The following is an 18385-nucleotide window of genomic DNA, read 5'->3' as shown; positions in this document are numbered from 1 at the left end:
GTGACTGCGAGTGCTTCTTTCCATGGTTCTTGGGGACCCGGTCCTCACCCCTCCCTCAGAAGGAGCTCCCTACAAGGCTTCCCTCTCTGGGGGCCCAGAGGAGCCCCAGCCCATCCTTTGCACTAGAATGGCCACCTGCAGAGCTCCAAGCCCGTGAGAAAGGGGCGCGGGTCAAGGCCCCAGAATTCCCACCACTCGAAGAGAAAAAGCCGCTTCCCCACCAACAGGCCACCAGGACAGAAGCCAGCTCCCGATGCCAGACTGGGCTTCAGAGGCTGTGCCTTCTGGGGAGCTGCCAGCCCTTCGTTACTGATGGGGAAGAGGCCGGAAACCTTGAGCTTCCCCCCAGGAGTTGGGCCAGCCAGAGTCATCACGCCAGCTTTTCCTCCTAGAGCGCCAGGAGTCCAGTGATTACTGAGGAAGAGTGGTCTTAGCACAGAAGGCGGCTGTCAGTGGAGGTGGGCAGCTGAAGCCCATCTCAAAGCTACCAAGGCTCCCAGCTATTGGGTTTCAGAATACATGAGAGCCCACCCAAATGTGGGAAATGGACTTTGGGTTGCCAAGTATTTATTTTCTCAAGTCAAGATGACACAACTCGGGAATTCCCTGGCGGTCCAATGGTTAGGACTCCGCGCTTTCACTGCAGATCCTGGTCAGGGAACCGAGACCCAGCAAGCCATGCGGCCAAAAAAAAGACACAACTCTTCCCTAGGACATTTTAACACCAAAAGTAGAACATAATCCCTGAATAAAGGATAGCCCTTTAAGTTGGATCTGTTTAGCTTTATAGCAACTTTATAAACTTATTTTTCCAAGTTTTGCCACAGAGTGGTGAAGAAGAACCCAAGTCTGGGACTCACTAGCCTGGACCACATGGGGGCCCCACTCACAGGCCCAGGCCCGAGTCCCAGGCAGCCGTGGCGAAGAGAACTGAGGCGGCCACTGTGTGGGACCTGTTTCAAGGACTGAGAAACAGGCAAATAAAGAGGTCTGGGCACGTTTAGAAAGTTAAAACTATCAAAGAAAAAAATATATATATATAACCGTACTCTATTGGAAGTGACAATCTCAAAATGGAAAAGAGGATACAGAAGCCAGGTCGTGCTAGGAAATTCCAGGGAACCCACAGGTCTTCTGCCTGGTCCCCTCCCCCCGGTGGCCCCCTGACTGGACAGAGGCCTGCTGTGACCCAAGGCACCCCGGGCAGCCCCTGGGGGAATCCGCCAGCCCTTTGAGGGCTTCTGCCTCTAGGCCCCAGCTGCCTCCTTCCCCTCAGGGACAAACACAGCAGACTGTTTTGTGAAGAGCTTTTTAGTAGCTAAATATGGCACCATGTGTTCCGAGGGCAATATAAATTACAGTATGCAAAACATACCACTGGCTGAGGTAAAACACACTGTTCCTGCCTCATGTCACCATGAGGGGAAACACACAGATACTTTTAAAAACATCTTGCTTATAAAAAAGAGTGTCCCCTAGAAAGGTCTCCAAAGAGGGGTTGTGAGGCTCACCCTCCGCTGCGGGGGCGTGTCGGGGTTAGGGGGGACCTGTGGCCACCCGCTCAGCCCCAGCCTGGCCGCCACGGCAGCCAGCAGCGCTCCCACCCGCTACTGCTGGCCCAGAGCTTTGTCCAGGTTGCTCTTGATGGTGTCCAGGAAGTCCGAGGTGTTCAGGAAGTGCTCGTTCAGCTTCACACTGCCAAGAGAGCACCTGCACGTGAGGGCCGCTCCAGCCCGGCCCTCCCAGGGCAGAGCCTGAGCTCAGGCATCCGGACGGCAGCCCCCTCATGCGGTCATGGGGAGGTCTACAGGCCAGAGGCACCTGGAGCCAACGGTCAAGAGGCCACGGCAAACTCAGCAGGAACCCAGTAAGGCCTGTCTTTGCTTTCCCAGGTGACTGGGCAACTAGGTACAAGCTCTCTGGGAGAAGCTGGGAGATGGGTGCAGCGGGGGATGGAAACATTCTGAGCAGCAAGCCTCAGGGATGGGGACCCACTCACTGCGCCTGGTGTGCGGAGGCTGGCCCGAGCCATCCCCCAGGGCCATGGACCTGTCCTGCCCCCGGCAGCTAAGTTAACTCAGGAGGAGGCCTCTAACAAGGACCCTGGGCTTCTTTCCACCTGACCTCGACGTCCCAGAAGGCCAGCCCTGCCCTCTACCCCAGGCCACCCACTTGCTGAGGCCATGGATGCAGCCCGCCAGGTCCTTGGTCATGGCTCCACTCTCCACTGTCTCGACACACACCTTCTCCAGGGTCTGGGCAAACCTGCAGGGGACAGGGCAGAGTGAGACCCCAGCTGTGTGGAGCCAGGGCCCATAACCTGCCCAGATCCGGCTCAGGCGCTCCCTCTGCACTCACCTGATCAGGTCCTGGTTTCCGTCCAACTTCCCCCGGTGCTCCAGGCCACGCGTCCAGGCAAAGATGCTGGCGATAGGGTTGGTGCTGGTAGGCCGGCCCTGGGGGAAGGGGTCGCAGGGGGATGAAGAGCCAACCAGCCAACAAGAGGGCCACCTGGACACAGCTGCCCACCTCTAGACTGACAGGACCAGGCCCGTGCTCCCAGCCCTCAGGGCCAGTGGGCTCGGGCCCCGGGGGCAGATGGACATGAGGCCACAGTCCTCGCACTCACCTTCTGGTGCTCCCGATAGTGGCGCGTGACCGTCCCATGAGCAGCCTCAGCCTCAATGGTCTTCCCATCCGGGCAGATCAGCACGGACGTCATCAGGCCAAGGGAGCCAAAGCCTGGAAAGTAGGAAGACATCCTCTCGGTGCCGGCACCTTTCCTCAAGCCACTGGGGTTGAGCCCACCTGCCCTCCAGCTGTTGTAGCTGCTTCCTTGCTATGTCTCCACCCACCCCCACCTATAACTGGGAGAACAGAGACTGTTTCAGGCTTGTCTGCTCTTGTCCTGGGTCTCCAGGGCCCAGTACAGGGCAGAGGGGCACTCAGAGGTGGCTGTCATCAGCCTGTTAGCATAATTCTGCATCCCCTACCTCCAGGTGCCCCAGAGTCTATGGCCCCCCCAGGGCATAAGATCCCCCAAAATTCTGCCCACCCACCCTGGCTGGTGACCGGGAGGCTCATTCAAGCAGAAAGAATAAAGCCTGCAGCCAGCTGTTTCACAGTGATCACTTTATCTGCTCTTTCAGGCCACTTTAAAGCTTTGTGATTTATTTCCAAGTTTTCCCAAAACCAGATGTCAACCTTTTCTGTGGCCAAGGTCTCCTAGTTTTCAAAAAGCACCCCCACAAGCACTAAAGTAAGAATTCTGAATGCCCAAGAAAGAAAAAGTGGGCAACTTCTACAGGAAAATTATTTGCTGTTGGGGCAGAGGAAGGGGGAATCCCTTCTCCATTTGCACCTGGGACCTTCACACTCACCAATCTTCATACACTTAAGGGTACCTTTCACACCTTTCTCTTGTCTGCTAGGGCTTTTCATGCTCCCATCCTAGATGGGAATTGTTCCAGTGAGAGGATCACACCAAACTTTTCAAAATAAAGTCAAAGGTTTTTATAAAGCACTGAGACCCTCTGCCTTTTCATCACAACCTGGCGTGAGATTCACTTTCCTCCTTATCAGGAGCTAGACCTCACCCCCTCTCACAGAGCCTGGTTTCTCTTCCACTCGCTATGGATACATGTTGCCTCCTCCCACTATCTTTCCTGCTCTCATTCCCAATACAATTGGGCTATTTTTTTTCTGTTCTTCCCTAACGGCTTCACGCAGGCTTTCTGCTGCAACCCAACTTGTGTTTCAGGATGCTCTGGGGCCTGGGGGTTTGCATCATCCCCAATTTTCTCCTACATCCAAAAGGTTTACTGTGCAAAACAAATTCTCTGTAATTTAAAAAGCATCCGGTAGCGCTTACTCCCCTTTTTCTACTAGAGCCAAACCTAGTCCAAACCTGGAGCCAAGCAGAGTCACTTGGCCCTTTCATGGACAGGAACAACCTCGGGGCTAACACATCTAGCCCTTTAGCACCTGAATTCCTACGTCCTCCTTCCTCTGGAACGGCAGCCTTAGTAATACCCCAGTCCAAAGCTAACTTAGGATCCTTCCTCACTCAGACACCAGGGAGCCCCTGGCCCCTGCTGTCCACAGGAGCCCCTGAAATGAGCAGGCAAGCCCCAGTCCTGCTGCTCCGCTAGAGAAGTGTTCTCCCCAAAGGAGAAAATCCCCCCAGCTAGGGAAAATCAACAGTCCATCCCCGCAGGGAGCAGGTGCTGCCAGTGTACCCTGGGCCAGGATGTCTGATTGCACGTCTCCATCGTAGTTCTTGCAGGCCCACACAAAGCCGCCCGAAGACTTGAGGACCTGAGCCACCATGTCGTCAATGAGGCGGTGCTCGTACCAGATCTTATTCTTGTCGAACTCGGTCCTGTAGTGCCTGGGAGCAAAAGGGCCTGTTGTGGGGAGAGGGCGGGAGGCTGACAGGTTGGGGATCCCTCCCTGAGCCTCAGAGCTGAGACAGATGCACTGGGACAGCCATCTCCCTGGGTGGGTAAGGGCGGCTGAGGGGACAGGGAAGAAGGGCCATGGCGTCCCTGGGAAGTATTAAAGGGAGAGGCCATTACTTCTCAAAGATCTCCTGGAAGATGTCCTTGAAGCGCCCATCATAGGCTTTCAGAATGGTGTTCTTGGTGCTCATGTAGAGTGGCCACTTCTTCTGGATGGCATACTGGAAGCAGCTGTGCGCAAAACCCGAGATGGACTGCAGGGAGAGAGAGGTCCCTGGTGTGCTCCCCCAGGGCGGGCCCAGGCCCTAGGAACGGCATCCCTTCCCTCCACAGGACCCTCGCAGGCAGCCGGGGTTAACCCAGACTCCCTGGAGTGAGCATCTGTTGTTTCTACTGGCCCAGCATCCTCCTCCCAATTTCTGGGACGAAGTAGCCCCACCAACTGCTTTGGAAAGCTACCACCCTCCCCACTTCTTAGACCATATGGCTGGGGTGGGGCTAATGCCCTCAGCCCACCTGCCCGTCTCTAGACTTGATAGTGTGTTCTGGGCTTATCCAATCAGAGCCCTTCCTTCCCTGGGCCTCCATGATTGGCTCAGAGATGGCCATGTGACCCAGGCCTGTACTTTTGCTGGAATCATAAGCAAAAAGGCTCTTTTCCGGGACTTCCCTGGTGGTCCAGTGGTTAAGACTCCGCACTTCCACTGCAGGGGGCACGGGTTCAATCCCTGGTCCGGGAACTAAGATCCTGAATGCCACAGCGCAGCCAAAAAAAAAAAAAAAAAAAAGGCGGGGCTCTTTTCTGATAGGGTAGCCAGGCTGGCAGCGATAAGCCTGGAGCTACTGGTGGCCATTTCTTCACAGCCTGAGAGTGAGCCCAACCACAGAGGAAAGGAAAGCCAAGAGATGGGGGTAGGGAGGGGAAGAAGTGCTTACCCAGTTTGCTGTAAGCCAAGAGCTAACAACCAATATGCCCCCAAGGACGCACCCGAGAGGGAGTGCAGGAATGGTGGGGAGCACAAGCACCTGGCTGGGCGGGAGTGGGACAGCCCTCCACACCGGGCCCACTGCAGGGCCCTTGGACACACCTAAGATGCATTTGCTCTCAGGCCTCAGACCTTCAGGCCACCGATGCAGGAATAGTCAGAACCACCAACCTGATGTGGCTGGAGATGGAGAGACAGGCGTAGGGGAGGGAGCCGGGGAGCCGCTGCTCACCATCATCCGTGTTGTACATGCCCATGCCCACGCCACCGCAGGGAAGCTGTACACCTCCCACTCCTTAGCTCCGCTGCCGTCCTTTGGGGTGAAGACGATCTTGAATGTGCCAGCCCGGTCAGCCACAAAGTCTGTGGCCTTGTACTGCAGAGGTGAGAGGGTGGCTCAGGCCAAGTGCTCCAGATGCGGGACCCAGGCCCTTGGAGCCCCAGTCCCACCGTGGCCGACCTGGTCGCCGTGGGCGTGCCTGCCGATGGTGATGGGCTTGGTCCAGCCAGGGACGAGGCGTGGGATGTTTCTGCAGATGATGGGCTCCCGGAAGACAGTCCCCCCGAGGATGTTCCGGATGGTTCCATTGGGACTCTTCCACATCTTCTTCAGCTTGAACTCTATGAGGACAAAGATGAAGTGGCCCCACTGCAGCCCCACCTTCCAACCAGAATTTGAACCCCAAGCAAGAACAAGGATGGGGGTCCTAAAAAATCATCTGGGGGGAAGCAGCAGCAGAGTCTAGAGTGTGCACGTGGGCTCCCGAATCAGATTTCCTGTCCTCAAGGTCCAGCTGTGGCACCAACTCTGACTGTCAGCCTTAGGCAAGTGGCTGAACTTAAGCCATAAAATGAAATTGCTGATAAAACACCTGGCCTTTTGGGTTGTTGTGAGGATTAAAATGCATGCATGTGTAAAGTACCTAGAACAGTGGCTGGCACATGGTAAGAGCTCTGTTATTTTATATATATACATATATATATATATACATACATACATATATATATACATAGATATATATATATATACACATATATATACATATATATATATATATATATATATATATATATATACTTTTTTTTTTTTTGGCTGCACCAGGTCTTAGTTGTGGCACGCGGGATCTTCGTTGCCGCATGCAGGATCTTCAGTTGCAGCATGCAGGAGGATCTTTAGTTGCGGCATGCATGTGGGATCTAGTTCCCTGACCAGGGATTGAACCTGGGCCCCCTGCATTGGGAGCATGGAGTCTTAGCCACTGGACCACCAGGGAAGTCCCCTCTGTCAGTTATTATTATTCCCACATCACACTTGGACGTAGCTGTCTGATGAACCTGGCAGTGTACGGCCTCACTCCAGATGCTCTGGTTCTAGCCCCAGCACTGCCACTCACCACTGGGTTCAGCCTAAATTACTAAGACTGTGACCCTCTACTTCCTTGTCCATAAAGTGGGGATGTATGAATCCCAGGGTTCAGGAGAAATCAAAGAAAACCAGCTGAAAGAGCTTAGCACTAAATGATTCCATACCCTGAGGTCGGGGAACAACCTGCATGACAGGAGGAGGCCTGCAGAGTTTGGAGATGTCTTGAAGGTTTCCTTAAGGCCCCTCATACTGCAGGAAGTGGGGAGACAGAACTCTGCAAGGTTCTGAACCACCCTTTCTTGAATTTCCCAAACCCAGATCCTTTACCCACACACTGGTGCCATTTCATGGAACCCTCGAGAGCAGCCCCCAGAACCGAGGACCAGCGGCCTGTCCAAGCGTGGTGGGGCACCTCTCTGAGACCGCTCCACGGCCACAGAGGCAAAGGGCAGACCTGCAGTGCCAAGACAGTGGCGGACACGAGGGATGTTCCGAGCCTCTGAAGGACACAGGCCTGACACCCAGCACTACCCTGGACAGAGGTGGCCCCCAGAGTCTCTCTGTAAACCTGCCTGCAAAGCAGTCCAGGAGGCCAGGGGGGCAGGCTGCCCCAAAGAGGCTGTCCTCACTGTGACAGTGTCAGCATCAGCTCTGTGACCAGTGACATCCACACTGGCCAGAGCCACACGGCACAGCAGAAACACCACCCCTGGGAGCAGGGGACACAGACCCTGGCCCCAGCTTTGCCACCCCCAACTGTGGAACCTAGGCCAGCCCTCAACCTCCCCTCCCCAGCCTCCTCCACAGGAACCTTGGAGGCTCCGCTGTGTGCTGGGCATTCGCAGGGAGGACCAGGGTCACGTCCCAGTCCCCACTGTCCCAGCCGCCCGCCCCACGCGCCCCCTCGCACCTTCCACACGGGCCTCGTCAGGGGTGATGGTGGCACACTTGACAGCCACGCTGTACTTCTGGGTGGCCAGACGCGGAGTCGATGGTGGACCTGATCATTGGTCTGGTCACGGTTTGGGAGCCCCAGGTCAAAATACTTGAGCTGGACGTCCACATTGGCAGGATGAGCTAGAGACAGACGGCCGGGGCCTGGCATCAGCCCAGATTGACTGTGACTCAGGGGCATGTGGGGACGGTTGGCAGGGGACACCCCGTCAGGGCAGGGAAGAGGAAAGGCCAGCGGTGGGCTGGCCAAAGCTGGCAAGAGGCCGGGGCTCTGGAGAGAGGCCGGCAGACCAGGCTGCAGCCCCTCAGAGGGCTCATCCCCTAGCGTGGACCACACACCCCCTGCAGTGGCCCATCAGTTCAGCCAAACCCCAACTCAAGTGCATCTAGGGTTCTCTATACAGCGGGTTCCCTCTTCTTCCCCACTCAGAAGTGGTGATTCTCAACCTTCTTCTTGGGGACAGGCACATGGACAATGTGCTCTCCAGGCAGACCCAGCCCACAGCGACTTTGGAGAAGTCAAGCAGCCACCCTGGGAACTGTCTGCCATGGTGGCTCAAACGTATCACTGTCCTCCAACAGACCCCACGCCACGACTTCGCGATGACATCCTTGAACCGCTAAGGAAAGGTTAATGATGTGGTCCTCCCGCACTCCGGCCCTGTTCTTCTCTCACTCCCTCAATGATGCACATAGGAATGTAGGAGATCAAGATGATATATTCAACTATACTCCAGTAAAAAATAAATTAAAAAAGGAAAAGAAGAAATTCCCGAAGGATAGTCAATTCATGCTGAAACACGAGTTTGAAAAAAACAAAACAAATGAAAAAAAACAAAAGAACGACATGATACAGGGTCAGGCTTGAATCTGCACACATTTTTGAAAACATGCTGGCTTTGGCACGAGCACGTGACACAGATGGCTGAGGACAGTCCCCTGCCTGACGTCATAAGAGCCATGAGTGGTCTGGACATGACAGAAGGATGGATGGAAGGGGAAAAACAGGACTGTTCCTGCCCCCAGGGTGATGGGTGAACCCTGGGGACCCGAAGTGGGGACCTGAACACTGAGCCCGGCCGGCCGTGTGGAAGACCGCCCACTTCGGGAGGGAACTACCTTCTCCTTGATGAACTGCCAGATAATACGGGTCATCTCATCGCCGTCCATCTCCACCACTGGCTTCGCCACCTTGATCCTCTTGTCGGCATCTAGGACCAGACACACATAGCACATCACATCCCTGGGGAGGCTGGTGGGGGAGCCCCTCTCCTCTCTGGCCAGACCCACCCTTCACCATGGAGGGAGGAGTGTCAGCCAGGGCCCAGCTGCCCAGCATTCACTCCCCCTCCTGCAGGAGCAGCTCCAGGATTCACCCGGGGGAGCTGGATCCCCCGCTGAGGTCTGGCCAGCTGGGACTAGCAGATGCCAGCCTGGCCAGTCAGATCCTTTCTCCTGGAACCTGACAACAGAGGAGACCAACACAGAGAATGACAGCCAGCTGGGGTCACCTTGTCAAGCAGCAAGCCGGGCAGAGGTTGCCTTTGGCTGCTGCCACCCAGTTCCCAGTTCCAGGGTAGCCTGGAATCCCCTCTTGTCCAATCCCTGCAATTCTATGAGCTACCCCGTGTCCTTCCAAAAACTTCCTCTAACGGTTGCTTGCAACCTGAGAGCCTGACTAACATGAAATGAGCAGGGAAACTGTATAGATCACCTCCCATGGGCCTGAGGGTGTACCACAGCCTTCACATTTAATCCTCTGAACCACCCCCAAGGGGAGTACAGTAAGTCCCCTACATACGAACCTTCAAGGTTGTGAACTTTCAAAGATGCGAACGTGCGTCCGCATGTCCAATTCACGTAAGTTAGCTCATGATGTCTGGTGTACATTGTCACATGCTCGCATCCTCTACAAGTGGGTGTGCTTTTCTGTACTTTACTGTACAGTACTGTATAGAGGGCAGTAGTACAGCATCTTTATTTCAAGCCCAGGATGTGAATGAGTGAAACTGCCGCTTGCCCTCCGTCTCCTATTGCTGCCGACCCTTCAGCTCTACCATCTCCCACCTCCTCTCCCTCCTCCATTCAGTAACTTCTTGCCTGTTCACTCGATGCCAGCCCCTGGATGCCAGGCTGTTGTACTGTGCTACCATACTTTCCAAGGTACTGTACTGCACTGCAAGATTAAAAAATGTTTTCTTTATTTTTGTGTGTTTGTTTGTTTTTATGTATTATTTGTGTGAAAAGTATTATAAACCTATTACATTACAGTACTATAGAGCCGATTTGTTAGTTGGGTTACCTTGGCTAACTTTGTTGGACTTATGAAAAATTGGACTTAGGAACGCCCTCTCTGAACAGAACTCATTCATATGTAAGGGACTTACTGTATCATTATCTCCACTTTAAATGTGAGGAAATTAAGGCTCAGAGAGGTTGTCAGCTCACTGCCAAAGCTCACACAGCTTGAAAACAGCAGATCCAGGAAGATCCACACCTTCCTTGATGGGCACCTGGGAATGGAATGCAGAAGCCCTGATCCATGCAGGCTCAGGTCCGCCAGTCCTGCCAGAGATGCATCAAAGGACTGGACGAGTGACTGATCCAGGCCCAGGGAGATGGTGGAGGAGGAAATAGGAGCTGGTGGAGGCTCTTCAAGGAAAGTCTGACTCATGAGAAAAACCATCAGTCTGGGAAGTGAATTCCAAACAAAACTCAAGAAAATCGTCCACGGGACTTCCCTGGCAGTCCAGTGGTTATGACTCCGTGCTTCCAATGCAGGGGGCACATGTTCGATCCCCTGTCGGGGAACTAAGATCCCACATGCCGTGGGGTACAGCCCCCAAAGAAGAAAGAAAATGAGCCCGTCCAATTTATCAGTGCAGGCTGCCATGGGTGAGGCTTATTGACCCTTAACCTGCAGCAGGGGCACCCAAGCACCAGCACGTGCCTCTGGCCCAGCCTTGGAAGAAAACAGCAGCTGAAGAGCACGGCAACAAGATCTATGTGAAACCTACGACCCCGCCTCAGTCACCCCAGGCAGTGTCACCTTCTGCAGAACCCAAGATCTATGTGAAACCTACAACCCCGCCTCAGTCACCCCAGGCAGTGTCACCTTCTGCGGAACCCCAGATGAAAAGCAGGGCCTGTCCCCAAAGGGGCCCTGCTCAGCCCTTTACATAGGGCCCATTTAGTCTTATGTTACACACAATCCTTACAGATGTAGCTATGGGTCTTTCAACTCACCGAAGATTAGACACAGCAAGTCAGAAGAGGGGACAGGATGAAAAAACCCAAGTGACATCTGCTAGGCTGACAGCAAGGGACAGAAGCCTGTGAAAAGCAGGCCTAGAAAAATGAAGAAGCATGGCTACCTAGGCTCATGAAAACAAAAGGGACCAAAGCCCAAGAGACCCAAACACATCACTGTCCTACGAAACACACCACTGCCATGACTCATGATGACATCCCAACCCGCGAAGAAAAGGGGGGAATTATGTGCAGCAGAATAACTCACTTTCCAAAGATGTGCAACAGATTTTTTTTTCTTCTTAATCTAAAAGGGAAGAAAAATGAGACCCAGGAAGCATGGCGTGTGTCAGGGTCAGGATAGGGCCTCATCTGTGTCCCAGGGCCCTGGCTCAAGTGCAGCCTCTGGACGCCCTTGTGGGCCATATGTAGAGAAGCAGAAAGCAAACACAGACTCAAAATATTTCATTCCCCAGAAAACATGGTGGACACGGCTGACACCGCTTCAGCTCTTCCCAAGATGCAGTGGGGACTTTGGACCCAAGCTACTAAATTCCTTCAGCATTTCTGGTCTAAAGCTTGAGTGGAAAGGGCTTTAGGACCTGCAGAAAGTCTGTTGGGCTGTTGCGAGCTAGCTTAGTTTTTAGGAGCATCTTCTATGAGTTAATGTGATGAGAGCCAATCAATTTTTTTTTTTTTTAATGTACCAAGCCTACGGTAATCAAGTTCCCTAAGTAGAGATCCATTTGGGGCCAGTCCTAAAGGGTTCAGCCTCAGCCTGGGCTCTGCTCAAGCTTTGGGGTTCAGGCACAGCAGCTGGTGTCTTTGGACACCACACTCCTTGATGGGGGAGCTCAATATCAAGATCACAGCAGGCAGCCTTCCCAGCTGTGTATGCAGGTGTCAAACCCTCAGAGACCACAGGGCCCACTTATTTACAACCAGGTGCTAAGGGTAAGCACCCCCCTTCCTGAAACACCTAAACACAAACAATGCCTGTCCTCAAAGAGTGAGTATGGAAGGGAAAAATCTATCAGTAATGGAGAGAGAAAGCAGCGCTGTTATCAAAGTCAGGTGTGCAGCCTCCCTCAAAAGCAACTACCCAGAGGAGCTGAGGACTGGGGGGCAGTGATGTGAGTCATAGCAGCAGAGGCTCATTTTGTTTGGCCCAGGTCGTAGGGGTTTTCTTTAATGTTGATTGGTGACCAAGGCTTAAAAATCAGGCAATTTAAAAAAAAAAAAAAAAAAAAAAAAATCAGGCAATTTCAATAACAACAAAAAAACAAATAACCTGATTAATAAACGGGCAAGGACTTGAATAGATATTTCTCCAAAAATGGTCAATACGCTCATAAAAAGATGTTCAATGTCACTAATCATTAGGCAAATGCAAATCAAAACTGCAATGAGATACCACTTCACACCCATTAGGATAGCTACTATCAAAAAAACCCAAAAAACAAAAGACCAAAAAACATAAAGTAACAAATGTTGGTGAGGATGTGAAGAAAACTGGAACCCTTGTGCATTGCTGATGAGAATGTAAAATGGTACAGCCACTATGGAAAACAGTATGATGGTTCCTCAAAAAAATTAAAAAATAGGGCTTCCCTGGTAGCGCAGTGGTTGAGAGTCTGCCTGCCGATGCAGGGGACATGGGTTCGTGCCCCAATCCAGGAAGATCCCACATGCCGCGGAGCGGCTGGGCCCGTAAGCCATGGCCGCTGAGCCTGCACGTCCGGAGCCTGTGCTCCGCAACAGGAGAGGCCACAACAGTGAGAGGCCCGCGTATCCCCCAAAAAAAAAAAAAATATATATATATATATATATATTTGTATACCCATGTTCATAACAATTATTCACAATAGCCAAGATGTGGAAGCAACCCAAGTGTCCACCAACAGATGAATGGATAAACAAAATGTGATATGAACCTTCAAGAGGAGAATAGGACTCTGGGAACTAACCCAGGAAGTTTAAGAAAAACTTTCCTCCAAAAAGTTAAACTATGTTCATGATTCCAAATTTTTTTTCCAAAACTGGGCTGCCCACCACTTCAACATGGATGTACTTGCTTTGAAACTAAAAAAGGAAGTGCTTCCATGTTTTAGTGATGGATCTGGACCTACCTCAATAGCTTTTGCCGCTTGTTCTTTTGCTTCAAACTCCACAGAGACAAATTCCCCTTGGATCACCAGTAGACTTATAATGTGGTATACTTATATAAACAACATCACCACCTTTTCCAAATACTTTGTTTGTTGTTTGTTTTTTGAGCAGAAGATCTTTTTAATTAAAAAAGCTTCTGTTATTTTTAATTACATGCATTATTACTTTGGTAATTACAATGCAGTTAAAACAGCAACAGAGACTTATTTAACCCATTCAGTCAAACTGTGGACCTCATAAGCTGTACACCTAAAACAATTCTCTATCAGCATATGATAAAAACTTAAGGTGCTTGCTCCTATGGACACTTTATGTATTACCCAAATACTTTTTCAATCCAGCTGTGATTAACATTTTTGGGAAATAACTCATGATAAATTAGAAACAGTATTAAATATGTAAGGATTTAATAACTATATCACCTAAGCTTTTCACAATTCCTATACCTTACTCAGAAGGTCAATAGATTTTAACTTGAATATTTTTTTTAATGTGCTATATACAGACAATGGGATCTTATTCAGCCTTAAAAAGGAAGGAATGCTGACACACTCTACAACATGGAAGAACCGTGAGGGAATTCTGCTAAGTGAAACAAACCAGTCACAAAAAACCAAATACTGTCTGATTCCACTTATATGAGGTACCTAGAGTGGTCAAAATTATAGAAACAGAAAGAAGAATGGTGGTTTCCAGGGGCTGGGGGGAGAGGAGGAAGGGTAGTTGTTTAATGGGTACAGAGTTTCAGTTCTGCAAGATGAAAAAGCTGCGGAGATCATTGAACAACAGTGTGAATGTATTTTACACTGCTGAACTGCACACATAAAAATGATTAAGATGGAAATTTTTGTTATGCATTTTTTACCACAATAAAAAATAAGAAATTAAAAAATTCTTTAATGTTTAATTTAAACCAGTCCCCCCACCAAAAGAAAAAAAAAAACCGAGAAGATTTTACATAAAAATCCAGTCCCTCTTGAAGAATGAGTCGCTTCGTCCCACTGAGCCCACGCTCACTCCTGGCAAGGATGAAGGATGGGCTGGTATGAGGACAGCCTCTCGCTCCATTCCAGGCCTGCCACGTGCCCTCCAGAGTGCCCCAAGGCATCGGAGTTTGAGACCCTGTCTGTTGTTTAGCCACTATGGTGGAGATATCCACACCGTCTGCCCCTCTCTGGGAGACAAGAGGTGACAGGTTACCTGAAATTCAAAGAACAGTGGCTGGGCCTCCCTGAAGGCCTACTAGGGACAGCCGCCATGATCTCTTCAGATGACAGGCTGCACAAACACTGTCCTCTTGGCCAGGGTGTGGGATGGAATTACATCAGTCACAAGAAGCCCATTAGGCCAACTCCTAGCACCGAATACCAAGTAAGGATTTCAAAACCCATCCCCAGGGACTTCCCTGGTGATGCAGTGGATAAGACTCCACGCTCCCAATGCAGGGGGCCCAGGTTTGATCCCTGGTCAGGGAACTAGATCCCACATGCATGCTGTGACTAAGAGTTTGCATGCCACAACTAAGGAGCCTGCATGCCGCAACTAAGGAGCCCTGGAACCGCAACTAAGGAGCCCGCCTGCCACAATTAAGACCCGGCACCACCAAATATATAAACATTAAAAAACAAAAACAACAAAACCATCCCGGTTTCAGTATCTACTTGCTGCTCAAGTAGACCTAGCCTCCAGGCTAGAGGTTCCTCCCAAGACAGTCACCCCTTCACCCCCCTGTCTACTTAACTGAACTGCTTTCATCACATTCCTACCCATGCTGCTGTCAGCAGAAGAGAGGCTGCTCAGCCAGCATGGCCCAGAAGAATGTAGGGGGAAGCCCCCAATTCCAGAGGGCTCAAGAAGGCAGGGCAGCAGTTCTGGAAGAGGCTCTAGTATTTTCTTTGGTGTCATCCTTCACTCCTCCCTTTCTCTCACACCCACATCAAAACCATCAAAAAAACTCTACTGGCTCTTCCGTCAAAATTCATCCAGAATCCACCCACCCCAGTACCGCCACCACGGTCAAAGCCACCATGCTCTCTTGCCTGATTCTGACTAAGGCCTCCTACCAGGTCCCTGAAGCCAGAATGCTCCTGTTAAAATGTAAATCAGGTCACAACACTCCTCTCAAAACCCTGCAAAGCCGCCTCTTTCACTCAGAGAAGGCCAAAATCCTCAAAAATGGCCTATAAGCCCCCCATGACCTCCACTGCCTGACCTCATGTACCATCACTCGCCTTCTGCACTCTGAGCCAGCCTTACTTTCTGCTTCTCCAACAAGCAAAGGTGCCCTCCTGCATCGTGACCTTGGCACCTGCAGTCCTCTCTTCCCCTGAACTCTAAATGGCCTGCTTCCCTCACTCCCTCAGTACTGCATTCAGTGGGGTCTTTTCTGGCAGCCCTACCCAAACTTTCATCCACACCTTCCTTGCTTATTTGTTCTCCTTAGCTCTTGTCTACTGTCCGTCCCCACATTAGAATTTAAGTTCCATAGGGCAGAAATCTTTGTCTCTTATTCCCAGCTCTGTCCCCAGAGTGTCCCTGGCACAGTGCTTGGCACATAGTAGAAGCACAATATTTGTTGAATCCATGAATGAATGTCAAGTTATGGTCAATTCAATCTGTGGTAAGGACTGCTCTGCCATAACCTCCTCTTTGGATGAAAAGTACTCCCTCCCCTCCCCCATCCAGGGATGCATTACCACACAGAGGCCAGTGAGTCCTCACCACAAAACTGCACCAGGAGTAGCTCACAGTTTATCATGTGTTAATATTTGCAATCCGCTGGCATTTTAAACATGGTTTACAGAAGTGTAGAGTCCAGGGCAGGCCACAGAGGTTGGCTTCCAGTAATCAGACAGCAGTGTCCAGCACCCCATCCTGGAATCAGTGAAAGAGGCCTCAGCCTCACACAAAGGATCTGGAGGCAGGCCCCAAGCCTTTCTAGAGGCTTTTCCTCAAAACCTACTGGGCCTAAACACGACTACCCAAAAATAGCTCTGATGGGATAGCTGTGGTCTTATCTGATGTGGATGAAACAAGGCTCAGTGGAGAACACACAACCCTACTGGTGGGTCTGCAAAACTGAACAATCATTAAATAATTTCCTCTGGAATCTAAGAGTGCAGGCAAATCACCAAGATCTGAAAAGTTAAGGGACAGGGTGAGGAAATGAAGAAGTTCCCAGACTAGGAGTTGAGCCAAGGAAGGATAGATAATTTTCCCACTGAGCAGTCTCCCTCACTTCCCCAAACTAACTTAATCAGAACAACCACCAGCAGTCGCTGGAGGCCTATGAGTTGCAAAACTAGAAGGAGACACATGTGGGAATTACCTGGCAGCAAAAACACAGAAGTATTTTAGTCAAAGCATATTCTTTCCTTGTCATCAAGGGGAATGCCAAGTATTCTGTCTCCAGCAGTGTTGCCAAGTAACAAGCTAGCAGAGGTCACAATTGTACAGTCTCATGTCCAACCAAGTTCTCCTCGTTAATAACCAACCCCACTTGGGGGCTTCTGGAAGGACCTGAAACTGACTGCTCTTTTCATGTGTTATCAAAATTCAGGCCTCAAAGGGGCTTTTCTTGTTTGTGTGGGGTTTTTTGTTTCTTTTTTTACCATCAGTGCAGAAAAAAAAAGGGGAGAATTGGAAAATGTATCTAACTTCCACCATCTTTTGCTGAAGGTGGTGCCATATGGGAAACTTTTTTGGGACCTGGGGACACTGAGAACCTCGAGTTGCAGGGCCGACTCCTTAGAGATAAATCCCATGAGTAGAAAAACAGAAATGCCCCTTTCTCCTTCAAAGGGGAGGTGGGGTGCTGGGGCTCTTCTCAGCTCTGGTCAGCTGCTCCCACACTAGGTTAAAGATTACCTACTCTAGCAGTAAGACCAGCTTGCCTGGGCCCCATCCCCTCCTCCTCACTCCAGGGAGCTGCTGGCCAGGTCAGGATAGGGGTTTCCGTGGCAACAGGCATTCGACAGAGCCAAGGGACCTACATCGTTCCCTGTCTCTTGTAGCTGGCGATGGAGAGCCAGGGGGCCGACCAATGCCAGACCTGGCAGCCTGCCTTGGTAGTGGAAGTTCAGGCTAACTCTTGCTTATTATGCCCTGCTTATTAAGACTATTGTTTTCTCTCCTAAGCAGGAAACTAAGGGTATCACAGAAGCTGTGACGAACAATTTGGGAAAGTGACATTTTGGCGCAGCTGCCGGGTCTCCCCAGTCGGGTGAGCGCGGCAGGGCCAAGGAGCAGCTCAGGAGAGGGCTGGCGAGAAGAGACAGGTCAAGCCAAGGAGAGGCCCCAGGATGGAGCTTCAAGTGGGTCGACAAGGAGAATGGGGGCGTCCAAAACGAAAATAAAAAGGAGACTCCTCCAACTGTCGCGTAAAAGGCTCCAAAAATAGCTGACGAGGGCCTGACAGCGAGGAGGGATCACTGCGCGCCCGGGTGAGAAGGCAGGGGAAGTGGATACCTCCTCCTTCCCCTCCTTTGTCTGAGCAGGGACCGCGCCGGGACCCTACCTCACTCGCGTGGAGCGGGCCAGGCGCTCCAGTACCCACTCGGTTGCTTTGTCTCCCTCCAGGGTCGCAGGACGGGCAGAATACCCTCCGAGCCCGGGATACCCCCCGCACCCCCTGCAGGAAAGTCTGGGGGCGCAGGGCAGCAGGGCCGGATTAGCCCGGGCCACCAGTTGCCACCTTCCTTCAAGTCCTCCCCCCGCCCCCCCGCGACTGGCACGGCCTGGAAGGTGGGGCAGGGGAGCACGTCCCCGTCCGCCGGCTCTTTGTGTGCCCTACCCCGCCATCCCCGGCTCGCGAGCGTCCCGGGTCGCGCTCGCTGGTCCCCGCCCGGAAGGACGCCACGTCGCGGTGCCAGGCGCGCACCCCGCCCGGACCCTCCTCGTGGCACTCACAGTGGCGCCGCGGCTGCTCTTGCAAGTTGGGGGCTGTCAAGGCTGCCGGCGCCCAGGCCGGCCCGGAACCGGAGGCTCTACAGAGCAAGCGTACAACCCGCAGGTAACCAGCCATCCCGAGCGGGTGAGGGGTCGGACTGGCTGGCGAGCGAGCGAACGAACCGGGGTAGGCGAAATCCTAGCGCCGGCCACTGCTCCCAGCTGCCTGGCGGCGGGCTACCTAGGCCTGCCAAGCGCGGGCTGAGCGGACAGGGCCGGGGCGGGACTGCCGGGGCCCGCCACCCTATTGGGCC

At 52.1% G+C, this 18385-nt stretch overlaps 1 protein-coding gene across 1 annotated transcript; it reads right to left on the bottom strand.

Moving 5' to 3' along the window:
* Nucleotides 1-981: 981 nt before the first annotated feature.
* IDH2 (isocitrate dehydrogenase (NADP(+)) 2) lies at nucleotides 982-18340 on the bottom strand. The gene is given in 13 exon segments (XM_032622037.1): nucleotides 982-1695; nucleotides 2173-2265; nucleotides 2359-2456; nucleotides 2630-2742; nucleotides 4239-4390; nucleotides 4578-4716; nucleotides 5682-5717; nucleotides 5720-5822; nucleotides 5907-6067; nucleotides 7723-7807; nucleotides 7810-7877; nucleotides 8873-8977; nucleotides 18093-18340. Coding segments are annotated over 13 exon segments (1356 nt in total). The 5' UTR covers nucleotides 18208-18340; the 3' UTR covers nucleotides 982-1607.
* Between the last annotated feature and the right edge of the window lie 45 nt (nucleotides 18341-18385).

The sequence above is a fragment of the Phocoena sinus genome, chromosome 2 (genome assembly GCF_008692025.1).
Source record: "Phocoena sinus isolate mPhoSin1 chromosome 2, mPhoSin1.pri, whole genome shotgun sequence".
NCBI classification, from domain to species: domain Eukaryota; kingdom Metazoa; phylum Chordata; class Mammalia; order Artiodactyla; family Phocoenidae; genus Phocoena; species Phocoena sinus.
This window is presented reverse-complemented; position numbering and strand designations above follow the sequence as displayed.